Below are 13,078 nucleotides of genomic sequence, written 5' to 3' on the forward strand. Positions count from 1 at the left end.
AACTAATTTATCACTGAAGCTTTGTTTGACTCTTATAACATATTTATTTATTTATTTGACTGGATGAAAAACCAAGTGGAATCATACTTTTCACTTTAAATCCATATAAACAGAGTTGTCAAACGTAGTTTAACTCTGAAGGTAATTCGTAGGTCACTTTTGCAAATGCATAAATTAGAAAAAAGGTAGGAACAAAATGAGAGGAAGAAGCAGTTCTCAATCTTTTTTTTGGGGGGGTGGGGTACAAATATCAGTAGCTGTTAAAGAGACTGGAGAAAACAGACGGTTAAGTTTTAATCAAAGGAGAAAAGACCTCCTGACTTCCACGAAGTCTTACTTAAAACAGTCCTTTAAATTAATATACTCTCACATTCGGCTCTTGCTCCAGGTCCAAACCATTTACTTTTTTGGCCATTGTCATCAATGGCAATTACAAAATGTTTCCAAATAACTGTTTAATGCATATATGGCATAGCCATTTTCAGATTACAGTTTATCACTGCGGTCATGGATCGTCAGGTCTCGGCTCGTCATCGTCATCATCATCATCATTATCACCATGGTTCTTTTTCCTGAACAATTTTTTCGTTACCAAGGCAATGGACGCTGTACCCACCATCGCGCATGCAATCCCAATACCAATAGCGACAGCGAGGCCGGAGGACTGGGTCTTATTATCCAATGCAGACTGAAATGAAAGGGTTATATATTAAGCTCAATTATCCACAACTTGCGATAAAGGTAAAGCAGCTGTGACCCAGAGGGGTATTTACAAAAACACTTACGCCAGTGAAAAGCGTTTTCTCGACCTCTTGGCTCTTCGGGATTGCTATAGCTCCACCTTAAAAGAAGAAGAGAGGTTGGGAGTTAGAAAAGTTCCAAAAATGTGTAGCGCAATGTTGAGGTTAAAGCTAAGCAGTTACGTGGAGGCATGTTACCGACTATTATATTTTTACACATTAGAGCTCAATCATCAAAAGAAATTTAGGTGAGACTGAGGTTATAAGAATTGTTGACTTTGCAGACCCAAATAGAGAAATGGATCACTAGTATATTGAATGAGCGGCAAAAGGGGTTGATTATCTTGACATAAATTTTTTACCATCCGTGGTGTTTCGTTTTTGTGTACTTTCTTCAACATGCAGACCTGAAATTAATTAGAGCGTGTGAAATTATGTGAATCAGGAAACACAACGTTTTTCTGATCGGCAATTGGAAGAAGAAGAATAAGTCTTCCAATGAAAATTCAGGAAACTGATCGATCGGATTGGGAGGGAAGTCAAACCTGCCATAACTATCGCCGACGGGGTTTGCAATTCAGAAACAAAAAGTACGATTCATGTCACAGCAGCTACTAGGTTTTGTATATAACGTAATTAATTCGAAATGGTGGATACTTAACAACTATTCACCGAAGTAGAGGTGGTTAGTGGCGGATATTTACCTCGCCGCTTCGCGGCTCGGTAAATATCCGCCGCTAACCACCGACACTAAGAGGTGAATAGTTGTTTTAGTATATACTAAAACAGTGAGATAATATACCCCACCAAAAATTTATTTTAATTCATACATTCCAGCAACGATTCCAACATTTTCACGTGAACAAGTGAGGTTACGTAAGATTAATTTGCATTTGTAAACAAAACCTTTCTCATTGGTTTTTATCGATAAACTCCAGGTTAAAAACTTACACCACTACCTTTAAACACGGCCAAACAGAATTTAGTCGCTTTCTTTGTGTTTTCAGGGACTGCTTCGTCGTTATATTGAGTGATTTCTTCGCTTGTCACGGATGCAAACCGGACGCCATTTTTTCCCGAGTTGCTCGGAGGTAAATAGCAAAGGATATTCGGAGTTTGACTAGCCAATCAGAGCGCGCCTTCAACGCTATCCACTGTTTTAGTATATACTAAAACGAGTTATACTTACCTGGAGTATAGTAGCAATATGTTAGTTTCATCTGCGACCCACGCAGTAGCCACTAGGTTTTGTATATAACGTAATTAATTCGAAATGGTGGATACAACGAGTTGTGCCTACCTGGAGTATAGTAGCAATATGTTAGTTTCATCTGCGACCCATGCTTATCCACATGGAATGGATTTTTACCCTGGATGTTTACATTATATCTGCCAGCGTTCTTATCAAAATTAACACTTTCTTCTTTCAGTGTTGCACCTTTGACTTGCTGACAGTTTTCACCACTCAGGGAGTACAAATAGAAAGGCTTGTCCAGGGGAAGCGAAATAGAATTGGTGATTACACCTGTAGGACGGGAAATTAAGGTTAGAAATTAAGGAGATCTAACGTTGTATGCGTATTGTTACAGTGTACCGCAAGCTGGAAAATTCGGTAAGTAAAACATCAGGAGTCCTTGCTTGAGCCAGATCCTCGTAAACTTTGTGGGACAGATCCAAGTCTCCCACATTGTCTTTCCTACTCTACATTCAGCGAAGAAACGAGCGACACTTTACCACTGAGATGGCAATATTTGGGAATAGCATGTCAATTTTTACCCGATACCTTTTTCTTTCATCCCTTTACCCCTGTTCAATGTTACTTTACTTTGCCGTCTGCTTTTGTTAAACATAGAATTGGGAAGGGTTTATTGTAGCAAACTGCAGCTAATTGTAAACTTAAATTGTGACTGAATACTTCCTTTAAGATGGGCACGAGGATGTTTCTTGCCAAATCATTTCGTCGTGGATTGTAACCCCTCTTGTGTTCGTGTCGATATGTTGCCAATTTATACCTCGTCAGAATAAAAGGGTAGCTAATGAGTGAGCATATAGAAGAGCCTCTTGTTGCAACAATCATATTAACCCTGATGAAGGCACTAGGCAGGAGTGTCGAAACGTTGGGTTGATGAATCGTAATTTCGGTTACATTCATTAAATCCTTAAACCAGAGTAGCATCAAACCATGTCCGTGTTGCTAAAATGTTTTGGCGCAAATTTAGAAGATAGCCAAATAAAAAGTTCTTGCGAAAAAAAAGTTCGTTATTCTGATAAGATTACTTATTTTAAAATATATATCCACTTTCACGTTTGTTTAAGATTATAATTTTCAAAACGGTTAAATAACTCTTACCTCTGGCACTGCAACAATAGTTAACTGTTCTATCTTTTGCTTGTTTACCATTAACGGTTGCGTCTTGGAAACTGGAAGATTTGGGACCCCAATGGACCGACCTGCGAATTCAAATAACAGCACGCCGTATAAAAATATATTAATTGAATTGATAAAAATAATTGTGAATTATCATCTATTTTTAAATAGATGGTAATTCACAATTATATTTATCAATTCAATTAATATATTTTTATTGCAGATTTTTGATACTTAAAAGTATCAAAAATCTGCAATAACACTGTAAGCCCATCATGGGAACTTTCTTTGCAAAGTTGTAACTTTCAAAATATATTTAGTATACTATTAGTATCAAAGACGACACAATGATCTTTTACCCATCTGCGAATCCAAGTGGACAAGATTCGTGTTTTAAAATACAGTATCTCCCAGCTGGCCAGTCTTGTGTCTTTTCTGTACTCGTCTTGATACAAAAGTCTTGTTCGATGCCTATGATAAACCAATAAAAATTCAAAAAAAATACGATCCAGACTTGCAGAATAGTTCTGAACTGTATTTATTACACGACTCGTGAAGTCAGAGGGCCAGTAACTAAAATCAACCAATCAAAATGCTCTATTGCCGGTCAATATTCTCTCAGTATATTGGACCGGGCACTGTCCCGAATGGTCCCGAATGACACCGCACTTGTGTCCCTTTGAACTTCAGTCGTGTAATAAATCTCTTATTAACCAAGGTTGCTCGGGACCGTACTGGAAGAATATCGGCTCTCGGTCCTTTTTGTACGGACCGAGCGCAGCGAGGTCCGTACTGTCAAGACCTCGGGCCGAAATTCCCCCAGTACGGTTAATAAGATATATGTATCGTCTGTCGAGGCATTTCCCCATCATTAGATTTTATAGGAAAACTGCGTTCGAGGTGAAGCAGCTTTGAATTACCTGCAAGGCGAATTTTTACATGCCTTCCGTAACGTGACCAACTTTTCAACACACTTCCTCCATTATTTCATCGATCTTTTTGTCGACTCTCGATTAAAAAGAAAGTCTTGAGGGTTGACATCTTTAGAAATTAATGCAAAATAAGGGAATGATAACTTAGGTTCATGATTTCGATCTTAACTATACAAAAATAATGAGTATTCCTTAACACCTGCCCGTTTAAACTGAAGAGGTTTCAATTAAGACCAGTTGACAGCAGGTTATTACCGCTTACAAGGCATCTTACCACTGTTGCCAAGATTTTATTCATGGGATTTTTAAGGTCTCTGTCCTTTTCACAACTTCCTTTCCATAATCGGAAGTTATTGCGTGTTTTGTCTTACCAGCTTGTTGCTGCAAGAACCGCTCTAAAATGTTGAGCAGTTCCGGTGAGAAGTTAATTCAACCGACAGGTACCTTCTCTAGTAATCCAGCCAGCCAAGTGTAAGTTATCGTAGACTTCACGGTCGACCAAATTACCAGTTTTATCATCGTGAAATCTTCGACCGTCGAACCAATTATTCGGACATCCCGCTTTGGGCATGGGAAGGCCATATTTACCAGTTGGCCATGAAACTTTTCCTAAAAACAGCACAAATAGGTTATAAGGTAATAAAATGAAAAGGGAAGGTGACTCGGCTACGCGAAATGCATGGCTATATGTTGCGTTATCCTGGATGCATCCGCCTGAGCTGGGACCGAACAGCTTTGCAAAGAAAAAGAGTACAGCGTTTGCATGCAACGTCAAATCCAAAACTCGGGATAGCCTTCTCATGAAGCTATATATTGTCTCATCGTCAAAGTATATAAATAGAGTCTCTCATAATACATAGCAAGAGTGCGAAGTAGCTATGATCTTTCAGGTTTAAAATGCGCATCAGCCTTTGCTGGAATTCTTTGAGAAAAGGTAACTGTTCTTCGTTATAATTTGGATATATCAACAAAGTTGGAATGGTAAACTGGCCATCGTAACGATTACAAAAGCTGACGTTTCGAGCGTTAGCCCTTCGTCGGAGCGAAGGTGTTCTTCGTTATCTCAGAAACATATTCTTCCTTTGAAGGTAGAGCGGGAGTTTTCCATGCATAATCCACAAGCTACCGCAAACAATTTATTAAGCGTCTCTTTTTTAACGGTAAGTATAGACTTGTTTGATGCTCCAAAAAAACAAACCCAAAACTTGTTATTCGCCTTAAAATTTTGTTGATGGAAGACGCAAGCGGCATGTGATGAACGTCATAAGCTTAATATGAAATAGTTTATAATTTGGATATATCAACAAAGTTGAAATGGTAAATTGGCCACCGTAACGGTTACAAAAGGTGACGTTTCGAGCGTTAGCCCTTCGTCGGAGCGAATAGAGGAATTGTGGGTTGTGTGTGCTTTTAAAGGCAGAAAATGAAGCTACGTTATTGGTGGGAAAATGGCAACGAGAAAAACAAGAATAAATTAGTGGAATGAAAAGCGTTCGTTGATCCCTGTGGGATTTAGACTGCCGGTTTGAAAGATGAGCTTTTGTTCAAGATTTTTACGGCTTTCCGGGCTACATAAGTGTAAGGAAAGACCGCAGATTGCCATATGTTGCTTAGAATGATTAGGTAAATTAAAATGCCTAGCGACTGGTTTCGATGTGTCCTTGTCATTCTTTTCCACGTCGCAAAGGTGTTCTCGGAATCGGTCACCTAGTCTTCTGCCTGTTTCGCCGATGTAAATCTTTTTACAATAAGTGCAAGTTATGCAATAGATTACATTGGCGGAGGTGCACGTGAAGTGATCGGTGATCTTAATGGATCGTTTGGGTCCCGATATTTTATCAGTGTTGTGAATGAAAGGAGCGGAGGCTGCGAAAAGATAGTGCTTGTCTCTGGATCGTTTTGAAGTAATTTAAAGTTTTTAAGAATGATGGATTTAACTGAGTGGTTGTGAGGGTGAAACGCGAGAGTGAATGGAATGCGGTCGGAATCTTCCTTATGCGACGTTTGTAGTGCTGAATGTCGATCAATAAGTTGGGCGCGGTGGTAACCTGCTTGAACGACAGAAACAGGGTGACCACGTTTATCGAAAAACTGGCACATTGACTCTGATTTGTGGTGGAATTCAGAGTCATTACTACATAAACGACGAAGTCTGAGAAACTGAGAAAAAGGAATGGAATTCTTAACGTGAGATGGATGCGAAGACGAATATAACAAGTAATTATGCGAGTCTGTAGGTTTGTAATACACACTAGTGCATAAACCGTTACCTTCAATTGAAACTTTGATGTCTAAAAAGGATAAAGAATTGTCAGAAATCTCCCAGGTATATTTCAGAGCCGGGTGAAAAGAATCGACTGCGGTTATGAATTGAGTGAGCTCCTCTCTGGTAGAGGAGGTAGTGCCGATACAGTCGTCGATGTAGCGACCGTAGAGTTCAGGTTTGGACCCGTTGTATTGGCTGAAAAATTGATGTTCGACAAAACCTACAAAAAGGCTGACATAGCTAGGTCCCATTTTGGTGCCCATGACTACACCATTGGTTTGTTTGAAGAAGTTGTTTCCGAATGAAAAACAATTGAGTGTGAGCACTAGTTCGGCTAAGCGTAGTAGTGTTTCAGATTTAGGTTCCTTATCAGTATGTTGATCAAAAAAATGTTTAAGGGCCAGAAGGCCTTCGCCATTAGGAATGACAGTGTAAAGAGACGTAATATCCATGGTGAAAAGAAGTTTGTTTTGACCAGGGAAATTAAAGTCTCGAAAAATTTGAAGAGCGTGTTGACTGTCTTTAATATATGATGGTAAAGTTTTGACGATGGGAGCCATAATTTTGTCTAGATAGCTGGAAATAAGTTCAGTGGTTACCCCCACCGATGCAGCCCCAAACAGTTTCTTTCGAAACTATCAGCCTTTATTCATGAAATAGTTTACCTTTGGTGGAGTGACACCAGAAAGCCACCAGTGCTAAAGTTAACCAAAACATTCGGAAACTTGATATGTCTCTGTCTTGAGAGTCCAGTCAACACTCTGCAATCTGTTTAATTCTTCATTTCCTGTTTATGATTAACATCAATAAAACAACATCAATAACACAGTATTTTGGTCAGTTCTAGTTCAGTGGAAAATATTACTATGAGAGATGTTCCAGCCGAAGACAATTCCTCACCAACATCGCGAAATGATTTGGAGTTGCACGACTAATGCAGCTTTGACGCTATTTTCTGACTTAACCACAAGAGGATTAACAATGGAACGGTAGGCACAAGAATCTGTAAATAAAGTCGGAGGCATCATTCATCCTTATAACAGGAGGGACTCCAAGACTGCAAACTACGAACACTTTTGTTTTCTTATGACCGCACTTAACAAATTGTACCTGTCGATTAGGTCATGTCTTGTTGTACATAAATCGCGCGCGAAAATTTAAGCCGTTGCTACGTTCTTCCTAATATCTCCTTTATTCCTGGTAGGCTTTTAGGATTTTTTCTTTGGTTTTTCGGTTTTTATTTGGTGTGATCCTTAATTCTACCAGAAGAATCTTCAAACTGAAAAGTGTCGCACAAATTCTTCCCTAATCCTGTAGGTTTTGCTCGACAAAGCCGGTGTCTTGTTTGGATGTCTCAAGGGAAGTTACCTTCAGACGAAATGCGATCGCCTTGAAAATATAAAAAGAATTAATATCACAATGGGAAAGCAGTGATACTAATCTAAGTGGCTGAAATTTCAATCCGTGATCGGTCGTGATAGTTATGCTCAGAAAACACAACGTCAATCATCGTATAGTTGTTTCCTCGGGCTTACCTAGCAAGAGCCGTTAAATCCTTTCTTCTCAGAAAAACTCCCTCATATTTCTCTAAGAATGAGAGGATAATTTGTTCTGTGTTTACAAAATTTCCGTCGTCTGGTGTATCACTATGAATCAATGAACCAAATTTCAAAATTATTTCCTGCAAAAAGTTATGGAACCGTTGACTTGCTCGGCCTACGCAGTTTTCGGATTTGGTAAAAAGGTAGTTTACCTGTTATCCATTGTTCTGTGCTAGTGGCGCGAGTTGACAACTCAATTATATGCTCTATGGTTCAACAAGCAAATGCAACGGTTGGTTTGACGAGCGCACTTTAAAATTGGCAGAAAGACTTATTTAAATGTTTTGTGTATCAAAACCCTGCATATAAGTGATAGTTATTTAGGGAAGTGGAAATGTTTTCTCTATGCACGCGAAAATAACTGCGCCAAATAAAGAAGAACAAGATGATCAAGCTTCAAGGCGGAAATCAGAGACTCAGTGACGTAATAATTTGGAGTAGATTTCCGGCCGGGTAATTATGTCGCGTCCTCGGGCGAGACACTTTACACTCGAAGTGCCTTTTTCAACCCACTGGATTGTAAATGGCTATCATATCATCACTTATCTAGGTAAAATGCTAAGGGACGAAAAAGTTGACGGAACTGTTAAATTATTTCTGGAGATATATTTAAAGCAAGACTTTGGTTCTAAAGTAATAAATTTTTTTTTCAATTACATGTCAAAAGGCAGCACCCTGCCTCAGAGGTGACTATCAACTTTGGTTGGAAAATCCGCCCCAGTGTCAAACTCGGACTCTCTGGATACGTTTAGTAATATAAATATTTGCGTGAGCTTGTTTTATCAAGCCGCCAGTCCAGTGGTAAGTGTTTTTTTATGTTGTAACTGATTTTGATTACTTTTTTGATTTAACTGATATTCTTTGGGTGAATAGGGAGCTATCATAAGACTGCAACTGAGGTTTGCGATTATTCAAAATACGCGAAAACTGCTATTTGACGGGAACATAATTCGTATCCTGCAAGCATTTGTACTGAATTCAGGGATTCGCCTGTTTCGCGCCAGCCCCCGGTTGTCTCTTATATAACGTTCGACTGAAAGGTGCAAGAAGGTTTAACTGGTTCTACCCGAGTCAAATGCTTTATTAGCTAGGAGCAAATAAATCCATAAATCTATAAATAACGAGAAACAAAAACTCCCGATCATTCCTTGATACCGTTTAGGTCCTTCTAAGAATGTAATCAACCGTTTGAAGTTTACTCGGTACCGCGTGATATAATGGCGACATCTTGTCGAAACGCAAAATGTCCTCCCATCCCCTACATATTATTTTTTGACAATAAGCCACCTCTCTCCACCTGTTATTTTCCTTCCCTTGGAGTGAAAAGGACCGCTTAGCCATTCCTAAAACGCAACGATTATCATTTCTTGTCGGATTCAGTCAAGGAGAACTCACAAAATACTTGATTAGCTTCTCAAAGACTCTTTCAACTTAAAAAACGCAAGGACTTACCAGAAAGCTAAAGTGTTGTGACGTCACTAAAAACCTGTTTGTTGTTGCGGATGAGCGGGTTATTATCTCACCCTAGGGATCGCGTTAATATATTGATAGAAAGAGGTTGTGAAAAGAAACATGGCGGATACTTGAAGCCAAAAAGGTATGGTCGACAAGGAGGTATTTTCAGTTGCTTTTTAAGATTTTATTATACTGTACCCCACCGATTTTCATTCAGGGGTGTTTTTTATGTTCGACCAACTTTATTCGAGAGAGCATTGAATACAAGGCTGTGAGGTCAGTTCAGGTAATAATCACGTTTTTGGTTTATGGTTGCTTTGTTTGAATTCACAAACTCTGACCGCACAGTAAGTCGTGAGTACAGCAAAATAATGATCAATCTTTTCAAATGCTGGAAACATACGGATGTAAAAGAAGGCGAAAGTCTTTAAACACGAAAAAATATTTGCTAATCCCAGTGTTCCTTAATCAAAGATATATGCTATTGATCGTTTAGTGATCGACGTTTCGAAATTCTATGATTTATAGAGGCTAAGAGAAGTTTTCTCTTTCAAAGTAATTCACTGAATTCCTACTTTAGTTGAATGGAATTCTGATTTAAAAGGCCGATCAAGGAAAGATCGGTGTCAGCAAAACCTGACAGCGAAATAACTTTAAAATTACGAGAGACCTAAATCCTTCCAAGCGGGTGATTCAGGAAATCAAAACAAGGAAAAAAGGCGTCTGAATGACAAAGCTTCTGTTTAGGTTTTAAACTGTACCGAACCATTGGAGGTTTAAAGTTTCAAGTTGGCAGAAATTTGACAGAAGCTGTCTCCGCTTTGGTCAGAACATCTATCAAAAATCCCCTCTATAGCTACTCAATTAACCGACGCCCAAATAAAGTTGTTTAGATAATTACGTGTTCGAGTTACGTGATGAACGAGTTTCGCGCTACTGTGCTGATAAACCAGCTGGAATCAGTCTTAACAGTAAAATGCTATTGTAAAGCAGCATTCTACTTATTAATGGCACACCAATGCAAGGTTTGTGAAGAGGGGTAGGGGCACATTTTCGGGAGAATTCGTCCGGAAGAAATGCATTTATAAAGTATATATAATTATATTACAAGCCTGTTACTTTGTAGACAGTCAAAGACTTGAAAGAATCTACATTAGAGAAAGGGTTACCGAAGCAGCCACACTTTTACTTGAATTAGAATTAACTCAGTAAGGTCAAACGTTTTAATTGAATCTAGAGGAACAACCATGGGACTGTTACGTGTTTCGACTCAACGTTCACTCTCACTACAGTGGACTTCACTCCATTTGTTGATTCAATAAATAACTCTAAACGCGTCTAAAGGGAGACATGAGGTAACATTTGTTTAGGCTTGCGTCGAAAAAATATTAGTCAGGTCAGTTAGATAACTGTTGCGTTAATTCAAGACCGCAATTTTCGACAAATTAAATGCGCGAGATTTAAACACGAATTCGTTTGTGTTGTAATTTAAAAGAAAATATCCTTACACTTGTTTCGATGCTTACACATCGCTGATTTTTTCTTTCTCTTTTTTTTAGTTAAACTACAACAGAAATGAATACCATTCCTGTGATTCCTGAAAGATGACTTTTGCTTTCAAAGTTCTTTTCCTGGCATTATTGGAACTTTGTCTTTTTGTGGAATATGACCTAGGTAACTTACATTGTAAAATAACAAAGTGTAAATATAATGAAACGACTTCTAGAAAATGGTGAAGCTAAGATAAGCGTCTGCATCACTACACAGCCTTTCCATTTCTTGGGAAGCATCGGTCTTGACTTGAAAAAAAGCGAACTAAGTTTGTTATAAAGGTTAAAGGTTTAACGTTAATAAAATGCCACTCACTCAGCTAGAAATGGATGATAAAGTAAAGGCCACTTCAAGGTGACTAGCAAATCGCCGGGAAGATTCCATGATAAGCAAACTTGAAAATTATCACATGGCTGTCTCTTTGCTCAACTCTTCCTGCAAAGTAGCGTAATGCAATAACCAGAAGCTAGCAGCAAAAATTTTGTTTCCTGGTAACGAACTGTGAGATATGAGATCTTTGACACTAAACGTACATACTTTAGTTTTCAGTCGTAGATGAAAATGCCACTTGGTCTGTTTTACTTGCAGCACCTTTGTTTTACGTAAAGCCGATACCAGAGACAGAGATCCAAATTCTAGGCACGATCAGCAGCGTGTGGCAAGAGAGAAGTTCATTTGTCACTGGGGCACCTGCGCTAGCAGAAAGCGTTATCAAAACTGAGAACATCCAAGACAAAAATGTGGAGGAAACCAAGAGAGATGTGAGCCTTGAAGAACTGTTGACAGATGACAGTCGGAAAAGAGAGAAAAGAATTAACAAAGATAAAAAGAGCGTTGACGGGGAGACTCGATTAAAAAAACTGGCTAGGACGCAAAAAAAGTCAGTAAATTCTTCGCCGACATCGACTGTGGGTAAGCTAGAAGGCAACAACCAACTTTCCCTATTACGCCAATGATAGGTCTTGTGATAGTTGTAATCAAATGCAAATATGTAATAAGCTAATTTAGATTCTAACAAAGCACATGCACTTTTTGTGACGCGTCAAGGATCCGTGCTTGGGCTCATCGTTCTAATGTAACTTTCCTTGAAGTAAGTGATTCAAGAAGATGAGTTGCGTTGCTAACAGCAGGTGTTCAATGACAAGGTGACACAATAGCACACTCATTATACACCAAATGCAAATATGGCAACCAATTTCAGTTGCCATTGGTCTGGACTCACTAGCCTTTCACATATGTAATAATTCTTTTGTGTTTCCACGTGAAGACAAGGCTAGTGAGACCAGAACAATGGCAATTCAAATTGGACGCCATATTTGCACTCAGTGTATAGTTGTGACTAACTGTACAACCGTGTATTGAAGGGGGTGACGTTATCCAGCCTGAAAATTTCTGGCCATGCATTTCTAAGAGGACGACTATGTAAAACCAAAGTAAACTAGAAAAGAAATGAGGTGATGGAAAATTTCTTCCAGGAACGGGAGATTTAATTTCCTTAGCTCGAGTGTTTCCTTTTGTGTACTGACGATTTTTTTAAATCACTACCGAAAGTTCTTACCCATAAATCCTTCTAAAAACAGATACCAAGCGCTTAAAGAAAATAAAGGCAAATCTGAATTCTCTAAAAATTAATTCAGCAGGCAAGGAGGGTGGTCGGTTGCTGTTTCCGTGTGCTACGTATGCTTCTAAATGATGCAGGTTTCTGACTTATCTTAATATTTTTCCATTTTAATAGCGGTTTTTTATGTTGTGTATTTAAATAGAGCTTAGATGGCCATCCGGGACTTATGGACTTCCCAAGCCGGTTAATGGATGTCCGACATCCGATGACTTTGAATGGAAGACTGGGTACCGATTCCACGATACTGAGGATGATGGGACGGAAAATCAGCATTCTGACAGTTTTCATTTGGCGGGAGAATTCAGCGATGAAGGAATAAAACATGAATTCTGTATTAAATTAGATGATACAGGCGAAGGAAGGTATTTAATGTTTACCATGTAACTAATATCCTTTATTATTAAAAACTGGATCGTTGGATAATGCAATTCAAGACTTTTTATTGGCTTAGCCATTATGGTGTATTAGCCAATATACCATAATCTACAGATATGGTAAGCGTACGCGTCAACTTAAAATTAAAAGGGAGCTAAAAAATTTAAGA

At 38.7% G+C, this 13,078-nt stretch overlaps 2 protein-coding genes across 9 annotated transcripts in view; one reads left to right on the forward strand and one right to left on the reverse strand.

Moving 5' to 3' along the window:
* Positions 1–270: 270 nt before the first annotated feature.
* Positions 271–8,035, reverse strand: LOC111340090 (uncharacterized). Of its 4 annotated transcripts, none has more exons than XM_088735158.1 (9): positions 7,842–8,035; positions 6,972–7,093; positions 4,485–4,649; positions 3,468–3,579; positions 3,091–3,191; positions 2,041–2,265; positions 1,103–1,147; positions 786–841; positions 271–688 (listed from the first exon to the last, which is right to left on the reverse strand). In XM_088735158.1, exons 2-9 carry the CDS (start codon positions 7,021–7,023, stop codon positions 506–508), a joined length of 939 nt encoding a protein of 312 aa, XP_088591284.1. In that variant the 5' UTR covers positions 7,024–7,093; positions 7,842–8,035; the 3' UTR covers positions 271–505. The 4 variants fall into 4 exon arrangements, with proteins under 4 accessions (XP_088591284.1, XP_088591288.1, XP_088591294.1 ...); XM_088735162.1 differs by lacking the exon at positions 7,842–8,035 and adding an exon at positions 7,207–7,506; XM_088735168.1 differs by lacking the exon at positions 1,103–1,147.
* Positions 8,036–8,361: 326 nt separating this feature from the next.
* Positions 8,362–13,078, forward strand: part of LOC111340085 (uncharacterized) — a 10,234-nt gene continuing 5,517 nt past the window's right edge. Inside the window, exons 1-6 of one of the 5 annotated variants that reach the window (XM_022946868.2) lie at positions 8,363–8,457; positions 8,575–8,708; positions 9,459–9,504; positions 10,922–11,036; positions 11,502–11,825; positions 12,677–12,896. In XM_022946868.2, the coding sequence (XP_022802603.2) occupies positions 10,967–11,036; positions 11,502–11,825; positions 12,677–12,896 (614 nt within the window). In that variant the 5' untranslated portion in view covers positions 8,363–8,457; positions 8,575–8,708; positions 9,459–9,504; positions 10,922–10,966. Of the gene's footprint in view, positions 8,458–8,574; positions 8,709–9,435; positions 9,522–9,737; positions 10,388–10,921; positions 11,037–11,501; positions 11,826–12,676; positions 12,897–13,078 lie in introns of those variants that run through there. The other 4 variants (XM_088735143.1, XM_088735139.1, XM_088735149.1 and 1 more) reach the window with 4 other exon arrangements.

This window comes from Stylophora pistillata, chromosome 1 (assembly GCF_964205215.1).
Source record: "Stylophora pistillata chromosome 1, jaStyPist1.2, whole genome shotgun sequence".
Classification (NCBI taxonomy): Eukaryota; Metazoa; Cnidaria; class Anthozoa; order Scleractinia; family Pocilloporidae; genus Stylophora; species Stylophora pistillata.